The sequence below is a fragment of the Pinus tabuliformis genome, chromosome 5_1 (genome assembly GCF_031772625.1).
Source record: "Pinus tabuliformis cultivar Carrire ecotype Pingquan chromosome 5_1, CPIR1, whole genome shotgun sequence".
Classification (NCBI taxonomy): domain Eukaryota; kingdom Viridiplantae; phylum Streptophyta; class Pinopsida; order Pinales; family Pinaceae; genus Pinus; species Pinus tabuliformis.
In genome coordinates this window covers 90,483,276-90,497,012 of record NC_142305.1, presented here as the reverse complement: position 1 = coordinate 90,497,012, position 13,737 = coordinate 90,483,276, and the positions used below count along the sequence as shown (strand labels likewise).

Below are 13,737 nucleotides of genomic sequence, written 5' to 3'. Positions count from 1 at the left end.
CAAGCTAGCATCATGATCAACCTTTGTTAAGGAAATATCTCCACGTGTTGTGGGGGTCTCACCACACCAAACGCATCTTAGAGACCCTTGTCATGACCAGGTTAGCCCTGTAACTTCACTGCCTTCTAACGTGTTTGGAGGTTGTTGTTACCACTAGATATTGGTTTCATTCATTGTTCACAGGTAGCAAACTTTCACTGCCATATTTTGTTGAGAAATATCAGGAGCCCTGAAGGAGGAGGGTAGGGTCAAGCCTTGCCTCCATGTACTCGATCATCCTTTTCATATGGTTGATCTTTTGGGGTAGAAACATGGTTTCTACCTGCCTAGAACTGCATATGGGTTGTATCAATGGTGGAAATATTCAAAAAATCTTCATTTCCTCTGTTTATCACTTTGTCATGTAGGAAAACAGAGTACAGGAATATGGGTTAATCTGACTCGTAACTGTAAAGTTGCTGAGTCTCGTAACTCCTAAACACCAACCCTTTTATAGGGTAATATTTTCTAGAGAAGATAAATCATCCTTTTCATTAAGAAAGAGGAGTACATTTACATATATATGACCCAAAAACCTCAAAGGTATGGACATCACCAATGGCAACAACAACATCCATCACAAAATTAACTAACAGGGACCAAAAATGGACATGAAAAGAACATTTATAAACTTTGTAGAACATGGATAAAATTACTAAAAAAGATAAAAACTCGGATAGTATGGAACATTAAAATCCTAGTTACAAACAAGAATAACCAGTTCAAACAAAAATATTTTATTCATAAGATGACAAAAAGGATAGAATTTCTTGATATATCAAAAGAAGTGAGCCAACTGAAGATCATTGGGCATATGAACATATCCCCTTCTCAATAATTGTAAGCCTCCTGGTTCTTCAAATAAATAGTGGCCTTCTTCCACCCGTAGATATTTTTTGGACATATAGTCTGCATGTTGTTTACATTCCCTCAAAATATGTTAGAATAATAGATTATGAAAGAGACCCTTAAGAATTTAAATATGTTACATCTAGTGCTTGAGGGAAAGAACCTTAAAATTCCCCTTCTCCATTATCCAGTCCATCACACACTTGGAATCTCCATAAATCTGACAGGAGATAATGTTCAATGATGTTTCAATATATAAAAGGGCCCAAACTACAGAAACCTCTGCCTTGGTATTAGACTCTGAACCAATATTCAACCAAATATGATAAGACCCATTTCTAGGGAGGAAACTGATGGCACCCCCTCCACATACACCTAAATGATATGCATCATCAAAGAAACCTACATTTATAGATAGAGGACTATGAGGGAAGCATAAGGAGTGACTACGAGGAGGATTCAAAGGCTTGACATACAGAGAAGAAACCCATAATATGAGGCAGGATGTCAGAGATCTCTGCTTTCGAAGGTATGTTTATTCTGAACCTTCTAGACACCCCAAGCGATGAAGATAGGAAAGGATTTATAATAACCCATGTTTTTCTCACATAAGAAAAGGAAATGGTCAATATGATACATTGGAACAAGGTCCAAAATATTAAATAATGTGACGGTTGCAGTCCAAAGTTCCATGGAAAAATCACAAAAAAAAAATAAGTGATTGACATATTCAAAGTCCTTTGAATAGAGGATACATATATTTGGCCTAGATAATCCTTTGCACAATAGAGGGTCCCATGTTTATATCTAATTCTCTAAATCCAACCATATGAATAATTTCATTTTTGGAGCAATAAGCCAGTCCCGAAACTTATTATACCACCAATTTACCATGGGAAGGGAAGAACATGCTGATATAGAATTATAGGCATGGCAAGAAGTTATTTTCCCAAATGAGGTGTTCCAAGCACAAGCAATTGAACCATCCTCCTATGACAAGATTAGACCATTGAGAATAAGATTCTTAACAAAATTGTCCCATTCATATGCTAGAAGACCATGTAGACCCAATTCAGAAGCACATTTCCACCTGATAATAAAAGACTGCAATGAGGAAGACAAGAAAGGATGACACAATATATAAACAGCCCAGAATTTTAGATGAAATATGAGCTTTGGAAATAATTAGTAGAAGGGAGATCCCCTAATAGAAGGAGCTCCAGATGTTATTAACAAATGGGGTTTATGTTTTGCAGGTCAGGCATTGTGCTATTGAACAAAATCTATGGCCATTTTGACTACTTATGATGGGCTTACAGTTCAGTCTTTCCACTACTTGTAAGCATGGATAATTTGCCCTAGTACTATACCTAAGAGCATATATATGCATACGTAGCAGCAGAACAAACAGAGTAAGTATATGAACCTTGAACCAAGCTAGCATCATGATCAGCCTCTGTTAAGGAAATATCTCCACGTGTTGTAGGGGTCTCACCACACCAAACGCATCTTAGAGACCCTTGTCATGACCAGGTTAGCCCTGTAACTTCACTGCCTTCTAACGTGTTTGGAGGTTGTTGTTACCACTAGATATTGGTTTCATTCATTGTTCACAGGTAGCAAACTTTCACTGCCATATTTTGTTGAGAAATATCAGGAGCCCTGAAGCAGGAGGGTAGGGTCAAGCCTTGCCTCCATGTACTCGATCATCCTTTTCATATGGTTGATCTTTTGGGGTAGAAACATGGTTTCTACCTACCTAGAACTGCATATGGGTTGTATCAATGGTGGAAATATTCAAAAAATCTTCATTTCCTCTGTTTATCACTTTGTCATATAGGAAAACAGAGTACAGGAATATGGGTTAGTCTGACTCGTAACTGTAAAGTTGCTGAGTCTCGTAACTCCTAAACACCAACCCTTTTATAGGGTAATATTTTCTAGAGAAGACAAATCATCCTTTTCATTAAGAAAGAGGAGTACATTTACATATATATGACCCAAAAACCTCAAAGGTATGGACATCACCAATGGCAACAACAACATCCATCACAAAATTAACTAACAGGGACCAAAAATGGACATGAAAAGAACATCTATAAACTTTGTAGAACATGGATAAAATTACTAAAAACGATAAAAACCCGGATAGTATGGAACATTAAAATCCTAGTTACAAACAAGAATAACCAGTTCAAACAAAAATATTTTATTCATAAGATGACAAAAAGGATAGAATTTCTTGACATATCAAAAGAAGTGAGCCAACTGAAGATCACTGGGGATATGAACATATCCCCTTCTCAATAATTTTAAGCCTCCTCGTTCTTCAAATAAAAAGTGGCCTTCCTCCACCCGTAGATATTTTTTGGACATATAGTCCGCATGTTGGTTACATTCCCTCAAAATATGCTAGAATAATAGATTATGAAAGAGACCCTTAAGAATTTAAATATGTTACATCTAGTGCTTGAGGGAAAGAACCTTAAAATTCCCCTTCTCCATTATCCAGTCCATCACACACTTGGAATCTCCATAAATCTGACAGGAGATAATGTTCAATGATGTTTCAATATATAAAAGGGCCCAAACTACAGAAACCTCTGCCTTGGTATTAGACTCTGAACCAATATTCAACCAAATATGATAAGACCCATTTCTAGGGAGGAAACTGATGGCACCCCCTCCACATACACCTAAATGATATGCATCATCAAAGAAACCGACATTTATAGATAGAGGACTATGAGGGAAGCATAAGGAGTGACTATGAGGAGGATTCAAAGGCTTGAAATATAGAGAAGAAACCCATAATATGAGGCAGGATGTCTGAGATCTCTGCTTTCAAAGATAGGTTTATTCTGAACCTTCTAGACACCCCAAGCGATGAAGATAGGAAAGGATTTATAATTACCCATGTTTTCCTCACATAAGAAAAGGAAATGGTCAATATGATACATTGGAACAAGGTCCAAAATATTAAATAACGTGACGGTTGCAGTCCAAAGTTCCATGGAAAAATCACACAGAAAAAATAAGTGATTGACATATTCAAAGTCCTTTGAATAGAGGATACATATATTTTGCCTAGATAATCCTTTGCACGGGTCCCATGTTTATATCTAATTCTCTAAATCCAACCATATGAATAATTTCATTTTTGGAGCAATAAGCCAGTCCCGGAACTTATTATACCACCAATTTACCATGGGAAGGGAAGAACATGCTGATATAGAATTATAGGCATGGCAAAGAAGTTATTTTCCCAAATGGGGTGTTCCAAGCACAAGCAATTGAACCATCCTCCTATGATAAGATTAGACCATTAAATCTCAAGGGAAAACGGCTCTGCGTGGTTCTGCAACTAAACCCTAGGGTTTCAGAACTCACCTGCGACGGCAGGTCCTCCGGACAGAGCTCGCCAGGAACAGTACGCGGTAGTATAGCAGGTCACAACCCACTGGTCTTGGCTGGCGGCAACAATGAGCCCCCCTCAGGGGGAAGGAGGGGCGCCTCCTCCAACAAACGACAACAAGAAAGGGAATATCGAGGGATCAAACAGGGATAAGGAGTACAATGATGAAAGCGCAGACTAAAGTCAGCAAACGAAAATTGAACAAACACAGAAGGACAAGCCAAAGGTCAGCTCTTCCACATGCAAACCAGTAGCTACACATAGGCCAAAAGTAGAGCTACCAAGCCATCGCATCAATGTCAGGATTCAGTATATGAGAGATCATGCTCTCATAGGCAAAATTATTGGAATATGGCCAAACGAGAAAGCATTGAGAGCATGGATAAATGTTAAATGGCATCCAAAAGGACACATAACCTTGCATCTAGGGCCTAAGGGGTTTTTTACGGCGGTCTTCAACTGTTTGGAAGACGGAAACAGAGTTTTAGATGGAGGGCCTTATTTCTTTAACTCTGTTGGGCTATTTCTCAAAGAATGGATCAAAAGATTCAACCCTGATAAAGAAGACCTAAGCTGTGCACTGGTGTGGATCAGGCTGTATTCTTTGCCACTGGAATACTGGGAAGAGGAGTCTCTCAAAGCGATAGGCAATGTTCTGGGCGACTTCGTCAAGATAGCAGAAGAAACAAAGACGCACAGATACACCTCATATGCACGGATCTGCGTCTACATGGACCTTAAACAAGCTTTGCCTGATACGGTAAGTCTTTTTCATGAAGATGTGGAATGGATACAGTTAATTGATTATGAGCATGTACCCTTTAGATGCAGAAAATGTCATGACCTAGGACACCTCTATAGAGATTGCCCTTTAAATAGCAAACCCTCAGTTCAAAATACCCAGGAAAACCCAACGCCAGATGGCTTCACTAATAAGGTGCTCAATCGCCGAAGAGGAAATAAAAAATCAGTAATCTCTACAAAGACTCCCCCAGTAGATCAATGAAAGCCCTCTACTAGCAATAGCTTTGAAGTCCTAGCCAATGAAGAAATGTCGGATCTAGACAATAGGCCCTTCAATCAAAAAGGATCTAGCCAGGAGAAGATTGAAGGATCCAAAACGATAACAGGGGAACCGAATGTAGAACAAGGGGGTAATAAGCTTAAAACTGCATCAAACACCTGGAGCTTCCCTGAAATGGATATAGATGGTACAGATCCCAACACAGAAAACGAGAAGGAAAGCGATGGATACCATCAAGAACCTCAAATCATGGAGGACGACACAGAATCAATAGATATTAGTGAGCTAGATATCTTGGGCCTAGAACAAGCTTGTAAAACAGGAAATTTCGACAAAATACCTGATAGACAAGTGGACAACCTGGTGGCATTCCTTAATAAAGCTCAAAAAAATACTCATTAGGAGTCCAGATATCAGCTTAATACAGAGAAGGAACACCCGCTATGGATATCAGGAGGAGATTATAATATGATTGCAACAATGGAGGAAAAAAAAGGAGGGCGTTGCAGAATAAACAGCGATGGCTCTATATTAAAAAACTTCATTCAAAATAATTGGTTGATAGATATTCCTTCAAATAATGGCCTCTACACTTGGAACAATAAAAGGCCAGAACCCATGCAAATAGCTTCGCGTCTTGATCGATTTCTGATCTTTGATAATGCAGTTCATCTAGGGGGAGAATTCACAGCATCTATCCTTCCTTTTTCAGGCTCTGATCACTGGCCGATCGCCCTCCACTGGAATCAGCCTGGTAGCAATATAAGGCGACCCTTTCGGTTTGAGGCTTTTTGGCTAACTCATCCGGACTTCTATGAATTTGTCAGAACAACTTGGCTAAAATTTAATCCAACTGATGGAACAAAAATGTCTATATTCCAAAGGAAGCTAAAGTACCTCAAAGGGGAAATTAAACGTTGGAATCAATCCATCTTCGGCAACATTCTCAAAGCCAAGGAAATCCTTCATCAAGAAATGAAAGATATTCAGCAAAGAATGATCTCTGAAGGACAGTCGGAAGAGCTGGCCCAGAAAGAGCAGACCATAGAAAATAAAATCCTCGAAAGGGACCTACAGGAAGAAACTCTCTGGAGGCAAAAATCGAGAGTTAGATGGCTGAAGGAGGGTGAAAAGAATACGAAATTCTTTCACAAAACCACAGTGCAAAGAAGAATGATCAATCAAATTTCTTATGTCAACAATGAGCATGGAACCAAAATTGAAACCCACGAAGGAATCGAACAGGAGTTCCTCAATTACTTCAAGAAGATGAATCAGGAACCTAACATAAACAGAACAGAGGCTATTGATAAAATTATCCGAAATATACCCAGATTAATTACTGAAGAGCACAATATTCTTCTTCTCAAGCCCATAAGTCTTCAGGAGGTTGAAATGGCGGTGAATCAACTAAAAGCAGGGAAGGCGCCAGGACCAGATGGATTTACTTCAAACTTTTTTCAGCATTTCTGGGATCTGGTCAAAGAGGAAGTTTGGCAGGTCGTGGAAGAATCGCGCACTCTAAGATGGATGTATCCAGGTCTGAATGCAACATTCATTGCACTAATCCCCAAAGTAGAGGAATCCAACACTCCGGAAAAATACAGACTAATTGCTTTGTGCAACATTATATACAAGATTGTCTCCAAGGTCATAGCTTCCAGATTGAAGCCCTTGCTTCCCCTTATCATATCTCCAGAACAATCTGGGTATGTAGAAGGAAGGCAGATCACGGATGGGATCATTCTAACCCATGAAATAATCCACTCTCTCAAGCATTCAAAAAAACCAGGTATGTTGCTCAAAATTGATTTGTCTAAGGCTTTTGATAGTATCAGTTGGGAATATATGCAAAAAATCCTTAAAGCCTTTGGTTTCGCCCCCTCCTGGATCAGATGGATCAGCAATCTTCTATCCTCCTCGTTCTTCTCTATTCTCATTAATGGAATCCCGTCGTCTACCTTCCGTCCTTCTCGGGGGATTAGACAAGGGGATCCTCTCTCGCCCTTTCTGTTTGTCATCTTAGCTGAAGGTTTAGGCCGTAGCATTAAATCGGCTATCCATTCTCACAACCTTAAGGGTCTAGCTCTCCACCAGGCTCCTGCCTTTTCGCACCAGCAATTCGTAGATGATAACATGTTATTTGGTCATCCCTCTGTTCAAGAAGCTCGATCTTTTAAATCTATTCTTGAAAACTTCTCGAATGCCTCAGGAGCTCTCATCAACAAAGTCAAATCTCAGATATTCTTTTTCAATACGCCTCCCACCACCCAGAGAGCTATAGCCCGTATCCTCGGCTTCACCATCGCTTCCCTTCCTTCTAATTACTTGGGAGCTCCTCTAATTGCCTCGGCTCTCAAGCATTCCTCTTGGAATAGCCTTTTAGAAAAACTGGAAGCCAGATTGTTCCTTTGGACTCATAGAGCTCTTAATATGGCTAGTAGGATAGTGCTAATCAAAGCTGTTCTACAGTCAATGCCTCTTTACCTCTTCTCTATATTGGCGGCACCTAAGTGGGTGCTCAAAGCCATCAAACAGCTTCAGCGTAACTTCTTATGGGGAAGTTCTGGGCCAAATCGAAAGTGGGCACTCGTCAAATGGGAGAAAGCTTGTCTACCTAAAAAAGCAGGAGGCATTGGGCTAAGAGACCCGGAACATAGCAACATGATAATGGGGGCAAAAATTTGGTGGAAATGGCTCTCAAATCCTAGCACACCTTGGGCCTCCCTATGGACAGCGAAATATGCAAGAAACTTACCCTTAGAGGAGAGAATTAGAATGTCAGAAGTCAGTAAAGGCTCGGTTATTTGGAACTCTGCCATTCAACATCGAGATATAATTCAAAAGCACAGTTTTTGGGAGGTGAAGGATGGCCACACAGCAAGGTTTTGGGAAGACTCATGGCAACAGCTCCCACACCTCAGAGATATCATTCAGGGAATCTCAGATCAAGATATAAATCAATATGATAAGGTGAATCACTTTTGGAGCTCACACACTAACCAAGAACATAGAGAGTGGAAAGAAGCTAGTCATATATTACCTTACAGCCCAGAGCAAACACAACTATCGCTCTCCTCTGAACTTCAAAAACGAAAAATTCTAAAGTCGGCAGGCACGGATATTCTCAGATGGGGATACGAGGAAAAGGGTACCTTCACAACCAAGGACTCTCCATTAGCTCATCTAGATAGGGGTTTCAAGGACTCTCACTCCATGGTTGGGGACTATAGTCCATCAAGTCTAGGTCGAAGTTCGAGCTAACTGTATCAAGGACACCTCAAGGTCAACCAACACTAATGCAATGTATTAGTTGTTGGTACATCGACCTATCAAAATGTCAAACATGTCCTCGATATTAACATATCATCCTACATTATCCATAATTTAGCTCATGAAGATAGAGGGTTCAAGGACTCTCACTCCATGGTTGGGGACTATAGTCCATCGAGAGGTCAAATTTCAGGCTAACTATATGAAAGACACCTTAACAAGGTCAACCTACACTAATGCAATGTATTAGTTGTTGGTACATCGACCTATCAAAATGTCACAATATTAGGTAGTAGACATTAGTAAGTAGGACACTAGCCACCAACAAGAAAACTTGATGTTGGCGATGAGCACCACTAGGCCAACCATTCACCTTAGAGGCACTCGGAGGTGGTTTTGTACCATGTGCATAGTCTATATTATTACTAAACCAACCAAAACCAGTCGTAGGCCCTAGGATGATAATCAGATATTATTACATGCCATGTCAAGCTTGTCCTCGATATTAGCATATCGTCCTACATTATCCATTAGCTCATCTAGATAGGGGGTTCAAGGACTCTCACTCCATGGTTGGGGACTATAGTCCATGAGGTCTAGGTCAAATTTCGGGCTAACTGTATCAAGGACACCTCAAGGTCAACCAACACTAATGCAATGTATTAGTTGTTGGTACATCGACCTATCAAAATGTCAAACATGTCCTCGATATTAGCATATCATCCTACATTATCCATAATTTAGCTCATGGAGATAGAGGGTTCAAGGACTTTCACTCCATGGTTGGGGACTATAGTCCATCGAGAGGTCAAATTTCAGGCTAACTGTATGAAGGACACCTTAACAAGGTCAACCTACACTAATGCAATGTATTAGTTGTTGGTACATCGACCTATCAAAATGTCACAATATTGGGTAGTAGACATTAGTAAGTAGGACACTAGCCACCAACAAGAAACCTTGATGTTGGCGATGAGCACCGCTAGGCCAACCGTTCATCTTAGAGGCACTGGGAGGTGTTTTTGTACCATGTGCACAGTCTATATTATTACTAAACCAACCAAAACCACTCGTACGCCCTGGGATGATAATGGTGTTTCTCCTTAGATGATGTCCAAGGCCCCAAACAAAGCCATCCTTGTCCAGGGGAAAAATTATCCTCACATTAATACCCATACAACATCTATATTCCTTTGGTTTATAATGATGGAAAATAGTGCTCCCCATCACCTAAATGTGCAAAAAACCCCAACTAACCTACATGCCATGTCAAGCTCAATGTCCTCGATATTAGCATATCATCCTACATTATCCATTAGCTCATCTAGATAGGGGGTTCAAGGACTCTCACTCCATGGTCGGGGACTATAGTCCATCAAGTCTAGGTCAAATTTCGGGCTAACTGTATCAAGGACACCTCAAGGTCAACCAACACTAATGCAATGTATTAGTTTTTGGTACATCGATCTATCAAAATGTCACAATATTGGGTAGTAGACATTAGTAAGTAGGACACTAGCCACCAACAAGAAACCTTGATGTTGGCGATGAGCACCACTAAGCCAATCGTTCACCTTAGGGGCACTGCGAGGTGGTTTTGTACCATGTGCACAGTCTGTACTATTACTTAACCAACCAAAACCAGTCGTATGCCCTGGGATAATAATGGTGTTTCTCCTTAGATGATGTCCAAGGCCCCAAACATACCCATCCTTGTCTAGGGGCAAAATTATCCTCACATTAACACCCATACAACATCTATATTATTTTGGTTTATAATAATGGCAAATAGTGCTCCCCATCACCTAAATGTGAAAAAAGCCCCAACTAACCTATATGCCATGTCAAACTTGTCCTCAATATTAGCATATTAACTAGATTTATTATTTCTTTGTGACTCAAGTTAAAAAGTGGAAATACAAAATATTTAATAAATGAGAGAAAATGTTATTTCAGGGGTGTTACCAAGCCTATTACTTGAGGTTTTATATAAGACAAGTATATATTGCTAGAAAAATAGAGATAGGGAGTAATTAATAAATTCTTAAATTCCTTATTTGAAATAAAGAAAAAACCCTACTTTTAGCTTTTTTAATAACCACTAAATTCTTTATTTGAACTAGTTCCTTATTTGAAATAAGGAAAAATCTCTAATTTTTTTCTTTTAGTAATTTCTAAATTGCTTATTTGATATTAAAAAATAAAAAATGGAAATTTTACTTACAATTCCATTCCAAATACCAACCTGCATCTACTGCACTATTTTGTCAGCAAATACATGCACGATTTTGTGAGTAAATGTTAGTAAGAATAAAGTTGCTCATAATAAACTAATCGTTGACCCCTCCACATCATCTGATCTGATTAGATCATCACTCAGTATAAATAGAGCAGTTCTGATCTCAGGATTGATCCCGCCACAACTGCACTGTTAAACTTACTTCCATGCACGATTTTGTCTGATTTTCAGAAGAACAACTGTTGAAATTTACAAGTGCAGTTCAGAATATCCTCTTTTGGAAGCTAGAGTTCATGAAAAATATAGGTACTCCTCATTGTACTCAATTTTTTAAACAGAGAAAAATTGTGCAATGACTGGCATTTTACAGACGTGATGTCTTAATTTGGTTGATAAATGCTCTGTTTTTCGTATATATATATATCATCAATTTGTGTAGTACATTTGATAATTTCATTGAAAATTCATTTCACATTGGTTGGTTAGTTGCAAATTTGTTTGCCTACAATAAGTTTTTTTTAGGATTGGACTGAAGTGGTCTGAATTTTTTTTTTTTTTTTCAGTTACCAATCCATGACCTAGAGGTGCAGCTCCACCATTGTCACGCTTTCAAGTCAATACCTTTGCTGCTAGCTATGTCCTGTGGTCTAGCCTAGTAGCAAGTCTGGCCTCTGATCTTCAGTCAACAAATACTGTCAATGCAGTAGTATAAGTCGTATGAGGACTTGACTCAATCTGAGTGTACTGATTTGAACTTTGGTCTAGGACATATTTCATTATAATATGACTGTAGGTTACCAACCTTATAAACAGTCCTCAGGAATAGTTTCAATCACAATGTTGTCATCATCATGTTGCCACTGAAATACTAAGACGTGCTAGGTCTCTTTACTTGAACAACACCTAAAACACATCCTTTAGGACTGTGTATTGATTCTCTTTCTTATTGTGGATTAGAGGTTCATTTAGGCTCCCTTTGATTGTGTCTTAGTTGTGAATAGAAAACTACAACTAGGGCTCTTTTGGAGCTTCATTTGACAGCGTATGGAAGCCTCCTTGCTGTGATGAAGAACCTTCTTTTGGGACAGCGAAGGAGCCTCTCTTCACTGTGATTTAATCCCTGTGAGTGCACCTTTTCCATGCCCCAAAATTGTCCCTCAGCATTGACTTCATGTGGATTTGTTAGAGGTTTGTTGTCTACATTTCCTTTTAAAAATCTAGTGCATGAATGATTGTCCACATGTTCATGGAGAAGATAGATATGGGAAAACTCACTTTAAACTTTACAAAATACATTAAGGCAATTTCTGTTTGAACTATCTGTCTATCTAGTTATATGTGTTTGTCTTTATGAGAAGCAAGAAAACCTTTTGGCCAGGAGGTAGAGGGGAGACAGGAGAATGTCTATGATAACTTACAGTCTAGAAAATAGATAGCACATGTTGTTAATGATGTTAAGAGGAGTCTACCTCTTCTGCATTCGGTAGTCTCAATAAAGGAACCATGTCATCTTTCAAAGGCCTCCAAGAAAAAAATGAGAATGGCAAGGAAGTAATTCCACTACCTGGGTTTGGTATTTTGTTTCTTCCACCTTGCAGAAATTAAATGATCAGCATCGTTGTTTCATGGAATGTCAATAGGGAGCAGATCAAAGAGGAAGAGGAATTCTTTAACTATTCATGCAACTACTGCATGGGCACCTAGAATTAGCTATGATAGGAATCCATAGACTGTGCCCTTACAAGCTTGGGTGAAGATGGCTCAACTTAGTTGTCAGAAGAACAATTATTTTCTCGGCCAATGAGGTAAATTGGATTCACCTTTATGATAGCATGAATACTAGTATTATTTCTTCATATGATTTCCATTCACATCTTATGATAAATAAATGTCTTTCAACTATTTGAATCACGGTACAATCACTACCTTGATTGCTTTAAAGGAAATTCACTACTCAAATGAATTTGGTTAGCCCTCCCTAAATACGATTGTGGGAAGATTTGCTTTTGCATGAAATAATGTTAATTAATTATTCTTACATCTAGCCTTAATCATCACAGAACATGCCAAATTGCTATTGGCATAGCATATCCAATCAAGGAAAGTCCAAGCCATCAATTCTCCAAACTAGTACTGAATTGCACACAGCAGTAGTGCCATGCTGAAAACTAAATTATAACTGAAAACTGCCACAAACATATTAGACGGGTCCAATAATATGAACTAATTAGACGGGTCTTTCTATATACGATGTTCATATAATAGAGATAAATATCGAAATAAATAGATTGCTAATTGCTTTCGAAGACAACAAAAATAATTTAGAGACCCCAATTCACCAGCGTAATTAGTTCATTGGTCCAACTTCAGGGTTTTACCAAGTTGCAGACTGTCATTCTGGGAATATAAATGATAAATTATAATTAAGCAAATGCTGGCACACATTCGACCATACTACATCAGTCCCTTTTTCTGTTCCTCCATAAATAATGCTGATATACTAGAGATAAAAATGAATATCAATAGGGTATTTATTACTTCCAAAGGCGGTGAAAAAACTTTTTAATGGTTTATTGATTCCAAATGGAAATGGATACAATAAATCTGTAGATGGATATTCAACTCTTTTCAAAGCAAAATAGCCTCCGAGCATGACTTGTACAAATATTAAATAGCCATCAATTCTCCAAACTAGTACTAAATTGCACAAGGATTATAACAATATAAACTCTGTTTAAGGAACACTGAGCAGCATTGTTCATAAAATGCCATTTCTCACCTCAGCACAAGCACAAAACCGAATCATCTCTATGGTGTACGCTTGTGCTGAAGAAGCCACAAATGCACATAAAGATGCACCCTAAATAGATGTGCTAATACCTTTCCGTTCATCCAATG

The 13,737-nt window shown here is 38.8% G+C and overlaps 1 protein-coding gene across 1 annotated transcript; it reads left to right on the top strand.

The window, feature by feature from the left end:
* The first annotated feature begins 4,616 nt into the window (after positions 1–4,616).
* On the top strand, positions 4,617–5,309 carry LOC149163594 (uncharacterized). Its single transcript, XM_089429191.1, has one exon. The coding sequence runs from the start codon at positions 4,617–4,619 to the stop codon at positions 5,307–5,309; it is 693 nt and encodes a 230-aa protein (XP_089285317.1).
* The last annotated feature ends 8,428 nt before the right edge of the window (positions 5,310–13,737 follow it).

Coding starts and splice junctions, on each gene's coding strand:
- LOC149163594 (XM_089429191.1), top strand. CDS start 4,617: ATGAGAGATCATGCTCTCATAGGCAAAATTATTGGAATATGGCCAAAC.